Genomic DNA, 16,411 nt, shown 5'->3' with positions numbered 1-16,411 from the left:
GTGCAGAGATTGAAAAGAGGGATTTGTCAGCAAACAACAAATAAGCACCAACAGATGGATATGATTTTCCGAGGCAACCCCCCTTGTTGAAAATGAAACAAAAGCAGAAATGCAAAAAATGCCAAATCGTCAACAACACTGTCATCTCAGTTCCTTTAATGCCTAAAATGGCTACACAAAAAAGGACACATTTGTTCCTAACGACAAAAATGTCCAATTGAAAACGCAAATTTTAATCCCACATATATCTTAACATAGACAATGCATTTCTTAATGTTAAGATTTCAGTTTTATATTTGTCCACATACTGGCCTTTAAAGGGTTAAGATACCAAAAATATCATTAAAATTTGGTAGATTTCAAGCTGAAGAACTTTTAAAAGATTGACTTGTTTAAAGTGGAAAATTAGTGTATAATATTTTTACAGCTGTTTTTGGGAAGCAGACATTTTCTGTCCTTAGGGACAACTGTGTTAGGATATTAAAGAATTCTTAAGGTTGAAATGTGAAGCTTCACAGCACTAATGCGCTTTAAAGCAACCTTTCAGCAACCAATGAGTGATGTAGCTGGGACCACATTAGGGCTGAACGATTTGGGAAAATAATCTAATTGCGATTTTTTTTCTCCAATATTGCGATTGTGATTTAATATGCAATTATTTTTAGGTCCCTCATCTTAGAAATTATTCAACAAATATAAGCATAAATCTTTCTATATTATATCCAACACAATATTAGAAAAAAATATCTAATTGGGATTTTGGCTCTTATAGCAAATTTGATACGGATTGCTATACTGAAGGGATCATTATTTTTTAATGCTATTCTCATTTTGATTAAGAAAAACATCTCCACAAACAGGAAAAGTAGGATATTAGTAAACTATTCTGAAAAAAAAGACACTTGTGTGTATGCATAATGTGTAGAGCATGACATCTCTGCTGCAAAAAAACTGTATCAAATTAGTATTCGGACACATTTCAGGATAAAAAAAATATTGCACTGTCTGCGATTTAAAAATGGCAGCAGGCCATATTGTGATTTAATCTAATTTGCGATTAATTGGCCAGCCCTAGACCACATTAACAGTTTCATAAGGACAAAAATCTGCTTGAATAAAGCAGCTGGATTAGGAGTGCAGTTAGGCAAGCTAGTTCAAGGGAAAGCAGTCATCAAATAAGATTGTGTCAGAAGATGAAGTTACCCAACTCCCTGCTGAATAATAGTAGGAGATTTCTGCAGGGAGATCTAACCCTAACCTAATGTTGTTTACCCAAAAGATGCATTATGGCAACCCTCAGAGCAGGAGAAACCATTTAGAAAAATATGACCTGTAGCAGCTCCACTAACCGTGTCAGTGTCAAAAAAGTCAAGTCTACTTTCTATTCTCTATACCCACGTAGAATATCAGTCTGAGTTGTCTGGAGTAAAAGTTCTGAAACAAACCAAAGTAAATGCTTGTTGTAATGTTGAAAGGGCTTTACAGTTTTTAATCTGTCTTTGAAAAGCCAATCATGCATCAGGCAGAAATTTGGAGGCCAAGGTACTAATGTGAGATGAAGAGTCAAGGACATGGATGTGTTTAATAAAAAGACCATGACTGCCCCTGAAGAAACAGAGTAGAGATTATTAAGCCTTTTTGATCCAGCATGAGACATGCAAGTGAGACATTACAGAAATAAGAATGAGAGAAACACAAAATTACTACAATGAAAACCCAACTGGACCATTTTTGGGCTATTTCATTTCTCTAAGTACTCTATTTACAGTTATAACGTACCAGTTTGTGGTCACTGAGCATCTTCCTAGTCATTGCGGTTCTATAATATTTCACTTTCTGTAACACTGAAATATTCAAATACTTGTGGGTGTTTTGTTAAATTTCTCATCAGCAATGGCACATTATTCTCATTTAAAACCACATTTTTTTTTTTAAATCAGGATAATCGTGTTATTTCAAGACATAAAAAAAAAAAAAAAAAAATCTGCCCCACCTGTGCAAGGTTAAAATATCTGCCAATGCAACATGTAAAGTTTACTTAAGAGTCTTTAACTGAAATGTAATAATCCATTTATTGTCTTTTTTGCCTCATTTTGTAACTATTATATGCACAACAGGCCTTTTTTTCTTTATCTTTTCATACAATAAAACAAGAATTTTTACTGGACTTGTCAGGAGAATGAGGCTTAAAATAAGATAGGTATTCCTGGCTTCAAATTAGACAAATACAGTTACTTAGATGTGAGTTTTTGCAGTGTCTTTTGTTGTCACTAAGTTGTCCATATCTTAGAAGTCGTTTATAATAACTTACTGTTTATTTCTATAAGAGTGAAGATTTTAAGCAGTTTTGCATTTTTAATTTTTTAAATTTCACTGTAGACTTTTTAAATAGTTCAGGTTGATGCTGCATTTTCTTGTAATCATTTTTTTGTATCTTAACAGTCTCATTGTGTTGATTTGTAGTTGTTTTGTTGTCTCCATGAGCTAATCTTGTAAATACCCATAGTCTATTGGGGCATTTTGTGTTAAACACTAATAACACTGTTTCAGACTGCATTTAAATCAAGTTCCTAGAATCATCATGGTTTATTTGTTTTTTACTTTGCAAGATGGAAAATCTTGTAAATATCTCAGTAGCACTTACTTTTAAAGGGCCTTAATAATCCAATAATTTGACAGGAGTAAGTGGTAATTACTAAGTATTAAGTTGGTCTTTTACGAAGTAATAGCTCACTAGTAAAAAAGGAAGTGTTTGCCTAGTATTAATGTACTAATTATCAGGAAACTCTTAATAATATTGTGGCAATTCTCTGGTAATTAGGTGGTGTTTCACCAATAAATTTCTGCAAAATAAGATGTAATTTTCTATACAACTTGCTAGGTAATTTCTTTATTTTGACCCATAAAATTGAAGTGAGTCATTCCTGAATAATTTTAAAGTCATTTTTGGGGTTAGGGTTATAATTACTTTATATTACTTTATTTGCAAGTTATAACTTGTAAAATGCCAACTTATAACAAGGTAATTACCACCTTATTGTTGAGAAGGTACAAGATAATTACCACATATAACTCTGAAATTATTAGGTAATAAGGGCTTACTAAAATAAAGTTGCTTGACAAACACTATCACATCAACAACATTAATTTTAATATTTACTTCACTAAAACTGATCCCACATAAACAAGCTTTGCTTTTTATGGTTCACGTTGTTCTTTATGCAATGTAGACACAAAGAGAGTGATGTCAGACTTGTTAAATCATGTCACATTGTGTACGTACAATGCATTGTCAGCTCTTGCTCTCTAACTTAAACAAAACTGTTGGTTAAATTCTTCTTTTGTTGTATATGATGCATGCCAAAAATAATCAGATCTAAACTCTAAAATCTCCACATTGCCAAAAAAATAAACCCGTGACGAGAACAGACCGCACCTAAATAAATGGGACTGTGATTTTCAGGCATCATAGGTCCATCCTATCATCCTGTCATTTAAATTCCTGTCTGTCAATCTTACAAACTGCAGTTCACACACCATGATCACTGAGCTTTCTCTCCATCATCTGCCATTATCACATTTGCCATAGAGCTCTGTGTGTTAGACACCGCTTACTCACAAAAAAGGGCTTTCTTCATAGCCTCCTGACTACTACTGGCAGCTCAGTCATGGTGTAGTTATGTCAAAATGGCAGAAGAAAATAGATTTAAACTGTTAAAGTTTCGACAGGATGATAGAAAAACTACAAAAATGGATGTTCATATGGGAAACATGTTCAGAGTACTTAAAGAAATAAAGATACATAAGTAAGTTAGCTCAGTGGGTTACAACACTGACTGTGTTACGGGAGATTGATGGTTTGAATCCCAGACAGCATGGACTCAATATCCAGTTTGGGCCCTTGGCCTTAACTCCTGGGACAGCTGCTACCTGTATGTGCGTCGCTTTGGATTAAAAAGTGTCTGCTAAATGACACCGTATGTTGTGACTCTTCTTCTAGGAAGAATGGATTTTCTAGTTTTTAATCATCCTCCTTTTCTGTGACAATTTGCTTGCCTCCATTCAGTTAAAATGTTGAAGATTAAATGATTCTCAGTGTGGGAATGGGACACATTACATTAGCAACAAAAATACAGGAGAAAGGGATTATACATGTCCATGAGCAGCGACATCAAACGAGGGATAAGTGAATGGCAGAACAACGGGAAAAAACAGGCAAGACCAATGGTAAGACTGTCTCCGCTCTGGATGATCACAACATATATCAATGCATGAATCAGCAGAGTGAAATGCACCCATCCTCTACAAGCACCCACCCCAAGGACCCATGGATGGACAAAAAATCATCAAATCAGTCAACTTGGAATTTCTGAGTTCTGAGATTAAATGAAGTGCAACATGAGTCATTGCTATGTGTGAAAACAGCTGGTCAAAGTATGTTTTTATGACTAAAGTTATTACAAAAAAAACAAAAAAACAAATGAGAAATAAAAGCATCTAGACACTTCCAGTTTGTATCAACACAAAATACAAAGTAAAAATGAAAAATTACTAAAAAAAATAATAAAGTTGGGTGTCACTTCTGACTCTAATTAATTAACTGCACAATAAAATAAGGCAGGTAGACACTTCCAGTTGAGGTACAAAAAAATGACAACATAAAATTCAAATCAAATACTAAATAAAATCCAGTACACACGCCCAGTTAAGTGAAAAAAATACAAAATAAAACAAATATAAATTACAAAATAAAATCAGGTGCATAGACACTTTTAGTTTAGTGACAAAATAAATTACAAAATAAAACTGACACAAATTACAAAATAAATTCAGGTGAGTGAACCCTTCCATTTAAGCCAGCAAAAAAACAAACAAACAAACAACAACAACAACAACAACAAAAACCCCCACAAATTCAAATAAAAACAAATTACAAATAAAAGTATTGAGACACTTCCGGTTTAGTGGATAGATAAATTCTGAAATAAAATCAGGCAGGCAAACACATCTGGTGGGTAAATGTATATGGTTTAGTGACAAAATAAATGAATAAATAAATCAAAAAATAAAAGGTACTTTTGGTATATGTATTATAGCTGGTGAACAAAGTTTTGGCCCATTACCACCAGAACAGCAGATTGCCTTACAATGGAGGTCTGCAGTCAGACCCCTCCCAGTACATCAGTATCATGACTCACTCACCACAGTGAATAATGGAAGGGCTGGTGTTGACATAGGCTATGTATGTGGTCAACAACTACACTCTAGGAGTATTCAGCAGCCATAAACCTATGGGAAATTAAAACAGAATTATGCTAATTAACACAAATGTCAGTGACTCCAATGAGCTGAGTCCTTGAAGTCTGTATAAATGGCATCCCAGGATGCTGCTTTGTAAACAGAGTAAACGTCCCATGTACAGAGGCTTCACTGCTGTAAATCATAAATGCATCGATAATTCTATCAGTTTTAACACAGATAAAAGAACCTTCTATCCACTGACGTCATCTCCCAAAAACAAAGGATCTCAGAGGCTCTTTCTGTTTCAGTGCTGGAGAACCACCTGACAGAGCACCTCACTGCTCTGATATTAATCGCCAACTGATGTAATTTAACTTCTCCGAGCACTGCTGAAGCTTTCAGTTGCCAAGCAGCGCTGAGCGAGCAGAGAGCAGCTTAAAGGCACAGAGAGCTCTGAACGTGGACAAACATGACCGCTCTGTGAGTCTCTCACAGCTCAGCTTGATCTGTAATGTCAGAGAGCGCCGACGAGCTTCTGAGGCCAATCACACCATTGATTTTTTTCAAACTGGACACTGTGGGTAAATACTGCATTTTTCAACTACATGTGCAATCAAAAGATTGATAATGTTCATGATAAGTAAAATGTCAGATAACGTCAGTATTTTTTAATACCATTTGTTTTCATTCATTTCTGTTTTTGGAAATCTCTCCCTCTCTGGTTTATAACTATATCCTCTGTCTCATCTCTCCAATTAAAACCCAAAAAGCCCAAAATTAAACTTTTGGGGGGAAAAGGATCAATATCATCTGATTTTATGGAGGGGTAAACACGCTTTGGTGCTGACCTTCCCTATCCTGAAACAACAGACACTCATCAATGTTAACAACAAATTGATTTAAGGCCAATTACCTACAACAGTGCAGAGCTTCTGTCATCATTTCATGTTCCAGTGTCTCCAAAAATGCAATTTTAGTTCATCCCTGGCTGATCTGATGCAGAAAAGCAACTTATCACAACATCTAATTGGGTAAGGACTGGACACAACAAATACACACACTGTGTTTGATTTGATACACAGCAGAGCAATCGATGTAGTGATCTTGAACACAGCTCCGAGTCTGGTGTTTCCATGTCAAGAATGGAAGCAACACAAAAGAGAATTAAGTGGGGATATTGTAGACACGTGACAATCTGATGATCATCAAACTTATGTGAACAGAATGATAAACTTGATACTACACAACACTAATCAATGTAGCAACAGCAAGTCAATTTGTCACATTTGTCCTGTCACAAACTAATAGATGATTTCCTGTGGAAAAAAAAAAATCAAAACCAGGTGAAAAATGAGTAGGTGAGAGTTAACTTATGATTTCATTGTTTTTCATTAATCAGTGTTATTGGTGACCCTTTTGATCTGTCATTGGGTTTAAGCTATTTTAAAACAATGAAAGTGTCAAGAAGATGCTGGCTATGAGCATCCAGTGTTAAATTATTTGAAAAATGCTGTTCTTTTTCATTCTCTGAAAAGTGGTGATTTTGGAGATACAAGGTTTTGGCCAAATGCCAGTGATATCATTCTTGCAATATTTACCTCCGTCAAGGAGGTTATGTGATCGGGAGGGTTTATTTGTTAGTTAGTTAGTTAGTTAGCTTGCTTTTTAGCAACATAACTTAAAAAGTTACGAATGGATTTTGATTAAATTTTCAAGAAATGTCAGAAATGGCATAAGGAAGAAGTGAATAGATTTTGGGAGTGATCCGGATCACCGTCTGGATCCAGGAATATTTTAAAGGATTCTTTACTATTGGGAGATAGGGCTAATGGCGGAGGTCTTTTGGCGGAGTGCTTTTCTAATTAAATAATGCAATCGCAGATCCAGAGTTTTCTCAGGTCAAGCAGGTGGGGTTAAACTCTACAGATACCATATATTGCGATACTATTAGCAAGGCAGAATATATTGTGGTGTCTAGTTATTTTAAAAATAATATACATGAGGGCTGTCAGGATTAACTGGATTAATCACAATTAACTAAGAGCCACAACTAGTGCCGTATTTTTTTTCAAATCACAATCAATCATTTGCTTTACTTTCACATTCAACAAAAATGGTTAAACCTCTTCATTGTCTCCCTGCAGCCATAGAAATGTAAAATAAGTCCAACACTTTCCCTTAATGTCTTATTTTAGTTTAAAAAAAAAAAACATCACAGGTCAGTGGACAAGTCAAAAATCACCTGAACCATGTGTTATCAAACATTTACTTTTTTACTGTTCACAAATTTCCTTTGCAGTACATAACAATTTCATTTTAACGTATATTTATATTTGACGTTTGTATATCATTATTTAATGTCAAGGTGTCTGTGGCAGCTAGCTCTCCTATCGCTAGCTATAACATCTAGCTGTGAGCTCACGGATTTTTCATGTAGTCGTGTTGAGTTTTTCACTTCACCATGGCATATCTTGCAAACGATTTTACTCTTGTCTAAGTCTGTACAGTTTTAATGTATAGAAGCCAAAATAAGTCCACACATCCACTTGGAATGCAGCAGAAGCTAACATGATTGGTTGCAGCCTCGCACTCTGCTGGATAGCTATGGAATGAATTTTGTGTCAAAAGGATTCAAACAAGGATTCTTTGGTAGCAAACAAAAATAAGAACGAAAGCCTGCTGGATTCCTTCTTAAATTTCCCAGACGTTAACTGAACAACAACTTCCGGAGCAATTGCAGTGACTGAGCTGTCACTCAAAAACTTGTCAGCCAATAGGGAAACACTCAAGAAAAGCCCGCCCATATTGGACATTTGTGTCAGAATGCAAGCAAAAAGTCAAGACGCAAACAAAGGATCAAGCAGCGCAAATGCAAAACTGAGGAGCGAGAGCAAAAGTCTGATCACAGAGAGAAAAAACAGGAACTGTACACAAAAAGACAGATGATCAAAATTTAAAGACTAATTGTTCACAATTTTGAAATTGTAGTTTTGATGTGAACTTTTTTGCTTGGGTCACATTTTTTGTTCTCAAATGCTTATTTTTGTTTGATAATAAGATTTGTTTGAATCTTTCTTACACAAAATTCATTCCACTAATAGCACAGCAAATCTCTGCTACCGACTAGTGGTTGGAGGTTGAATTACATCACAAACTATCGTACCAACAAAGTAAATTATTAATTAATAAAATATTGTACACTATTTTAAAACATTGATACAGTATCGCACCACAAAATATCAAAAAAGTTGAGTGTATCGACATTTTTCTAACAACCCTAATTTCTAATACTGCAGGGAAAACTGCTGCACATTGTCTCAACTGCACAAATACATTGGTGTAATTTCAGCACAAAAACATTACAAAAGTATTTGTTCCATTTAGAGATTATGCAAGAGATTGCCAACAATTTTTCTCCTACACAACTGTTAATGAATTAGATTTTATTTTTTAAATTTTGGTGCTTTTCAATACCCCTGATTACTAAAATAAGAGTGGCTGTATCATTTAAAACACATGATATAACAAACGCCTTAGTTAATATCTAAGTATTGGAAATTTTAACAACTTTACATGCTACTAAAAGAGTCAGATAATTTCTTAATTCAATGTTTTGTGTCTTCAACTATGTTAACCTTTACAACCAAAGAATACATGCTTTTAAATGTGTGTAAGAAATCTTCATTTCATGATAGTATGTGTATATTTCCTAAAAATGGTTAGTGCTCTTTCTTCAAGCTTGTGTTAATACCACAATACTCTTTAGGCTGCAGACGTGTCAGATGCCATCATTGTAAATAAAAATGGTTTTCAATATCAGCAACATAACTATGATCCTTTTTTTTCCCAAGTATTAGTAATCTTGTCATAAAAAGATCGTTTTCTTGCAACTTTGGTAATGTGAAGGTAAAAATAAAGCTGCAGAGAGTAAATAAAAAAACCTGCTGCCGATAAAGCTGCTTCATAGAGAATGTTTTACATTTAATGATAAGGAAACATTGAGAAAAGGTGCACATTTTTGAGTGAAAACGGTTTTGAGATGCAGCCAAAACATTGAAAACAGTCCACTGACCAAAGACTGCAATGTGTGACTTATTTCCCTGATGGTCTGTTTTTAGAAGAAAAAAAAAAAAAGATCTGACTGAAGTTATTCTCTGCCTCACAGACGTTGGAATGATTAAATTATTTAAGGCTTTTTACCTATGGGTGACCAGTCTGGATATTTAAACTGAATCCTTAAAAGGATGCGTGCAATATGCAGTATTTCTAAGAATAAAGTACTGGCTCTAAACATGAAATAAAAGGCCAGCAGAGCTAAAGCTAGAAATAAAAATCCTCAAGTTTCATTTATCAACATCATCATCAACACCATCATTTGAAATGTTTTTTTTTTTTTTAATGATTGACATGGAGGCAGTTTAACATAACACTTAAACTCCAGACAAACCCCCTAGGACTATGATAATATGGTATCCTATCATATGCCATTGTAAAGTATCATGTTGTAATATTTAGGGCCACATGGCCTTTGTTAGAACTTACATTGCTGCATAAACGTCTGAATATGGGTCTGTCTCTGCGTAGCCAACATGACACAGCAGGTGAGCCATGTGCTATGGTAAAGATCCACAAAAAATGTGTGTGCATAAAAAATTTGTATATAAGTCAAGGCAAAGCTTTGTATTCCCCTTACTGTGATGAGGATGGTAATAGCATGGTATACATGGAGTAAATATTAGCCTACTGTCTGTGAGAGCTGATGGAAGTGTGCTGCAGGTTTTATGACACTGAACTTTCCAGAGATCGGGAAGGGAATGGAAAAACCACTGGTGGCCCTAAAATTTCTTAAATTTGTTTGTGATAATCTATCGAAGGCATCAAATACACAAACACACTAGAGAGGTTTGGTCCAGTGAATGAATAAGCCAACACCAGACAGGCAGCAGCTCCCACCTGTTACTCAAAGAAACCCTGCTCATTGTTACAAATTACAAAATTACAAATTACTACAAAGGCTCAGATTTAATATAAGAGTTATTTGAAATTTAAAACCAACTCACTTCTTCAACCAGCCTCTACTGGCAACAAGAACCTGCAGTTTTCTGCATTTGCATTAACTTCATTTTTGGCTACACAGTTTTCTGCTTTGTTTAACTAAGACTTCAAAAATAATTATCCAATATCAAATCATTTTCTAACCTGCTGCTTTATCATTTTAATGATTTCTGATATTAAGTTTGCTTAACAACACCTCTACAAATGATCAGTGGGAGTTAAAGATGTCTAATGCTAACTCTTTTAATTTTTAAGATAATAACCCCTTAAAGTCTACCATATAATATTGACACATACGTTTATGATACCTCTATCTAATCAATATGATCAAAAGTTACTTAAAAACCTTTTGAATACAATCTGATAAATGGTAAAAATGCCCAGTTGCCAAAAACGTCTAATGCAGTGTTACTCAACCCTGCTCAACCAAAGAGCCAAAGTATTGAAAAATACATTTGCGAGAGCCACCATCTAAGGGGTGAAAAGAAGCAAAAAAGGGTTAAAGTGGGAATGAAAATAAGTTTAAGGTGGCAAAAATGGTCAAAAAGTGAAAAAAAAAGTGGCAAAAATGATTGAAAAAGGGCAAAATAGGATTAAAATGGCAAAAATGGTCAAAAAGCAGCAAAACCTGGTTAACAAAAAAGGGAAAAGTGACTAAAATGGGCAAAAAGCAGTAAAAAGGTTATAAAAAAAAAGTGGCATTTAATGGCAAAAGCCAGCTAAGTTGGGCGAAAAATGGCAAAAAAAAGTGAAAAATTGTGAATAGCATAAAGTAGGATTAAAGTGGCAAAAAGAAGTGGCTAAAATTTGCTAAAAGCAGAAAAAAACTGATTAAAGTGGCAAGAAAGGTTAAAGTGTCAATAAAAATAAGTGAAAGGTGGCAAAAAAAGGTTAAAGAAAAGAAAAAAAATAGTGAAAAGTGATGGGCAAAGGCAGAAAAGTGTGGGGAAAAAAATTAAAAAGCAGCAAAGAGTGTAGCAAAAATAGAAAAAAATGGGGCAAAGTGGCATTTAATGCCAAAAGGCAGCTTAAACAGGCAAAAAATGAAAAAAAAATTGAAAATGACAAAAGCAGGATTTATGTAGCAAAAATGGGTGTAAAGTGACAAAAAGAAGTAGCAAAAATGTGCTAAAAGCAGCAAGAATTAATTAAAAGTTGCAAAAAAAAAAGGGGGCAAAAAAATGACAAGAAGTGTGGGCAACAAACTGGTTAATGTGACTTGTAGTGGATAATTTCTGAGGTCAAAGTTTCTCTTTTGAAGGGTTTTCTGGGGGAATATTTCAAATTAAGAGATACAAGAGCCACAAATCATCACAAAAGAGCCACATGTGGCTCAAGATCACTGACCTAATGTGTCCAATGTGATACAAAAATGATATATATGAAATTTTATGGAAACTTTTCTTTTATTTCAGTATAAAGTTAAATAAACGTTTCAGTTGAAAAGATAATTTTATGGCCATTATTTGTGTATTCAGGCTTTAAGGGGTTAACATTTCATCTTTTATCTGAGCTGAAATGAAGAACAGAAAATGTACTTAAAAAGCCAAGATAGAGGTGGTAAATGCAAACTGATTCTACCAAAAAAAGACAAGATATCAGCCTTGCAACAGGTACTGAATATCCCTGCCAAATAGTAACACTAATGAAGATCCACCAAGTATACAGTAATTTATCAAATTGGTTTTAGCTTCATGTGCAGACATTTTTATGTATTCTGTTGAAAATCTAGGTAACAACTTTCACTCAAATACAATCTGAGATGCATCATTTATCATATGACTGAATTCTGATTCATCTGGTTGAATTTTTATATCCAAAGAAAAGACAAGAATGAGCAACAACAAGCTTTAACTTGTGATGTTTTATGTCTCTAGCAGCAATCTTCTGTCTCCTGTTTGACTGCCGGCTAGATCGGCATCTTGATATTTTTAGCGTGACCTTTCCTCTTCATTAAAATGATGAAACTACCAGCTCACATTCACACTCAGTCTCACTCTGAGGCAGTGAGCCACACCTTGCCACATTCAGCTGATTTACACTGACATTTCAGCAGCGGGGAAATCTCTCTGGCTGTGGATCTTTGGGTAAAGTCGGCGGGGAGGATTACAGCAGTGGAGTGGGCAGAGAGGTTAAAGGAGTAATGATTTATGATTCCTCACAGGAGAGACGTGAGACATCCATCAGCGGGAACAAAAAGCCTGTGGCTCTGTTTTGAACTGCTGGTAGACACAGACGAAGAAACAACCTGTGCAGAAGAGAGATGCTCTGCTGGAACAATTCAGACGGGCGCTTGAAGGGATGATGTCTGGCTGCAGGGCTGGATTATTCAAGGATGGATTTGTGCATGAAAGAAATACAACCCATGAAGATATTGCTGACAGATACATAATTTTTGGGATTATTTCAAACAAAAATCCCAAACATGTACTTGTTCTTGTGCCTTAAATTCAAAGATATGCTTCTTTAAGTCATTTTATAAAACAAAGTTTGTTTTTTAGGGCTGCTGGTTGAACAGAGCTGCAATATGAAGATACCTTTAGGGGTTTCCCCAACTTTCAGACATTTCATTAACAAAGAAATACATTCTTATAATAACACGCTGATTAATTGATACTGAAATAATAATGATTTCAGGCTTACTTGGATCCCAAGGAAAATATCACAATAAGCATGCATTGTACATAATAAACCACATCTCTGTTATTCTGAGGTACCCTATCTAACCCTTAGCAGCCTTAAAACTCAGTTCATAACCTACATAGAATGTGCGAGCTAAAACATGCACATCCATTTAAATGTTGGAATGCTCCTTTAGTGTTATTTTTATCTGAATGAAACAGCCAAGTGCTAAATATAAAAAGGCTTGGATGAGGGAATAAGGCAAAACAGAGAGCAGGTGCAGTTAGAAGCCTGTGAGCACACTCATTTTAGTAAGCATGCATTAAGAAATCAGGTAACCTAAATCGAGTCCAAACAAGCTGCTATATTAATGCAACACGTCCAAGCTTCCTGCCTTGAGTTTTTAGTGAACACTGAGGTGAAATAGTGGAGTAAAAATGTAAATGTGCAGGTCGACAGGCCGTCAAAACAGCGCCTACCTCTCGTTTGACGTTCCATAATAATTTCTCTTTGTAGTCTTCCTCCGTGGAGCCCTCCATGTCAGTCCCTGTGACTGTTTACTCTGTCAGTCTGTCCGCTGTGAGCACGAATCAGCTCTGCCTCTCTGACACTCTCCGTCCGCTCCCTCTCTGCTTGCCTTTTTCCTTTTTATTCCTCGTTTCCTTCTTCCCTTCTCTCAGCTGGACTCTGACGCAGCCGAGCAGCCCGGCCGTGACGTCACAGACTCCGCCTTCCTCGCCGTAGTGATCAATGGAGAAAAATCTAAGAGAGCCTCCCAGCATCTTCCAGCCCCGCCCAGACCTGCAGCCCCTCAGCATCCAGCACAGCAACCTGTGGAGCCTGCGGGTCTATTTTTAGCAGCGTCTTCTTCCTCTCCTGGAAGAAAGGAGTGACAGCAGGAGGGCTCATTTTCTCATGTGAAAGGTGGGAAATGATCTGAAGACGTTTGGGATGGTAGTCAAAATGCACCCAGATTTAGGGGAGACCGGGGCTAGTGATCACCCTGCGTACATGGGCTTAACAAATACAAGGGGTCGTCCCATATGGTGCTTTTGAAAATTCAGCAAATGCCTTTTCTCATAGGGCTGGGCAATATATGCAGTTTTTGAGATACGTCGATGTATTTTCAAATAACAAATAGGGTAAAGACAATATAATTTGGCTTATTTGACAAAAAGTACACCAAAAAACCTCTTTAATGTCAAAGTGAAAATGGATTTCTTTCCATTTCTTCTAAAGTACTTTATGTAAATTAAAGTTTGTAATGTAACATAAGTGACTACGTAAATATTCTCCCCCTTCAAGTCAGTATTTAGTAGATGCACCTTTGGCTCACAGCACTGAGTCTGTGTGGATAGGTCTCAATCAGGCTTCACATCTGGACACTGCAATTTTACTCCATTCGCATTTCAAAATTACTCAAGCTTTTTCAGGTTGCATGGGGATCACGTATGAACAGCCCTTTTAAAATTTTAAAGTCCAGCCATGAATCTCTATTGGATTGGGGTCTGGGCTTTGACTCTGCCACTCCAGAACATTTACCTTGTTGTCTTTAAACCAATTCTGTGTAGCGTTTGCTGTAGATTTTGTGTCACTGTTGTGCTAGACAACAATCTTATCCCAAGCAGTAGCTCTCTTGTTAACTATATTTTGCCACATTCATTTTACCCTCTACCTTTACATGCCTTTCAGGGCCTGCTGCCAAAAAGCATCCCCCACAGCATGATGCTGCCACCACCATTCTTCACAGAGGGGATGGTGTGTATTTTAGTGATGTGCTGTGTTTGGTGCTATGTCTGCGAAACATAGCATCTTATCTTAGACACATTCATTGCACTCAGGTGTTCCTCATTTTACTAATTGTGAGACTACTAGCACCAATTGGCTAAACTGTTTTGGGGTTTACAATATCAAACTGTACTCGTACTGCTACGCAATTCAAGTATTAGGAGTTAATGGACGAGCAGCAGACGGCAGTAATCAAGAAAAAACACTCTGCTGAAGAGGAGGGCTCAACACTGCAGTATAGCAACTGTCCATGCTGTGCAGGAAGCTATAGTAAATATCAGAAACTATCTGCTTCCTTGTACTGTTCAGTATGCTGTACTTATCCAGATGTCAACTTTCTTTGCTAAATGTGTTTCAACTGCAAAAAGTTGCAATTTACTTTCATACATATAAGTCTACTTTTCCAACTCTGCCAACTCTAAAAACGTTATTTGATACTGAGGCTTTCTTAAATGTGCGGTGTGTGTAGTTACAGAAACAGAACAAACATGTTGACAGCCTGGTTAAACACTTTTGGTCTCAAAGGTTCATTTCTTCATGGTAAAATCCACAAGATGGAATATTTTTTTAACACCTCAGTATTTTTGATTTGAAGAAGACTAAAACGTTCATATAAATGTGCATAAATAATGGCATTGTGGTGCACAGATGGTCGAGTGGTTTTAGGCGCTACCCATGTACGCGGGTGGCCGGGGTTCATATCCAGCCTGTGGCCTTTTACTGCTTGTCTCTCCCCATTCTCTTCCCTGTTTCCGAGTCTATCCACTGTCCTTCCTCTTTAAGACATAAAAAGGCCCAAAAATAAATCTTACCAAAAAAAAAATTAAATAAATAAATAAATAAAAAATAATGGCATTGTTGATTAGACTGACAGGTGAAGCTGGTGTAGCAGTTAGCCAGGAGGCTAAAGGCCCTCCTCAGCTACACCTCTTTGTCTGTTTCTCAGATGACTGAAAGATTGTGACAGTAAATCCAAGTCAACCATTATCTTTGGTCTTCCAAACACCTCTTTACTTCAAGGGGTGGCAACACTGAGAGGACATCCATGTTGTATACAGTCTATGGTTCAAATATTGACACGAATAATTTGGTGATGGGGATCCTACCAAGGTGAAGACTTCCTAATGGTGGTCAACAAACCGATCAAAGAACACTTGGAGGCTTAGTCCATGTTTTATCCAGTCGTTGGTTAGACATAAAAATAAAACACAGATATAAGGTGGAAAAAATTGTATTCTTTATGGTGAAACCTGTTTAGTGAAAAGGTCTCTTTAACTAATAATTCGTTCTGTTTTCATTTTTTTTCACTCCCACGATGCCATTTTTGCCCCGTGTCTTTCTTATGGTTGAGTCATGAACTTGGACCTTAACTGAGGTCAGTGAGGCCTGCAGGTCTTTGGATGTGGTTCTGGGTTCTTTTGTGACCTCCTGGATGAGTTGTTGTTGCACTCTTGGTGTCATTTTGGTTGGCCGATCACCCCTGGGAAGGTTCACCATTGTGCCCAGTTTTCTCCATTTGTGGATAATGGCTCTGACTGTGGTTTGCTGGAGTCCCAAAGCCTTGGAAATGGCTTTGTAACCTTTTCTAAACAGATAGATTTTTATCACTTTGTTTCTCATTTGTTCTTGAATTTCTTTGGATTGTGGCATGATGCGTTTCTTTTGAGATCTTGTAGCCTGCTTCCCTTTGTCTGACAGTTTCTAT

At 36.3% G+C, this 16,411-nt stretch overlaps 1 protein-coding gene across 5 annotated transcripts in view; it reads right to left on the bottom strand.

Moving 5' to 3' along the window:
* Positions 1–13,533, bottom strand: part of sgsm2 (small G protein signaling modulator 2) — a 138,990-nt gene extending 125,457 nt beyond the window's left edge. For all 5 annotated transcript variants that reach the window (XR_005993009.1, XR_005993008.1, XR_005993012.1 and 2 more), the window contains exon 1: positions 13,398–13,533. Coding sequence is in view for 2 of the 5 variants with exons in the window: in XM_041807628.1 (XP_041663562.1) it covers positions 13,398–13,457 (60 nt within the window). In the remaining 3 variants the exon portion in view is untranslated. The remainder of the gene's footprint in view (positions 1–13,397) is intronic.
* Positions 13,534–16,411: the final 2,878 nt, after the last annotated feature.

Source organism: Cheilinus undulatus, linkage group 2, assembly GCF_018320785.1.
Source record: "Cheilinus undulatus linkage group 2, ASM1832078v1, whole genome shotgun sequence".
Lineage (NCBI taxonomy): Eukaryota > Metazoa > Chordata > Actinopteri > Labriformes > Labridae > Cheilinus > Cheilinus undulatus.
Note: the sequence above shows the minus strand (reverse complement) of the source record. Positions and strands in the feature narration are given on the sequence as shown.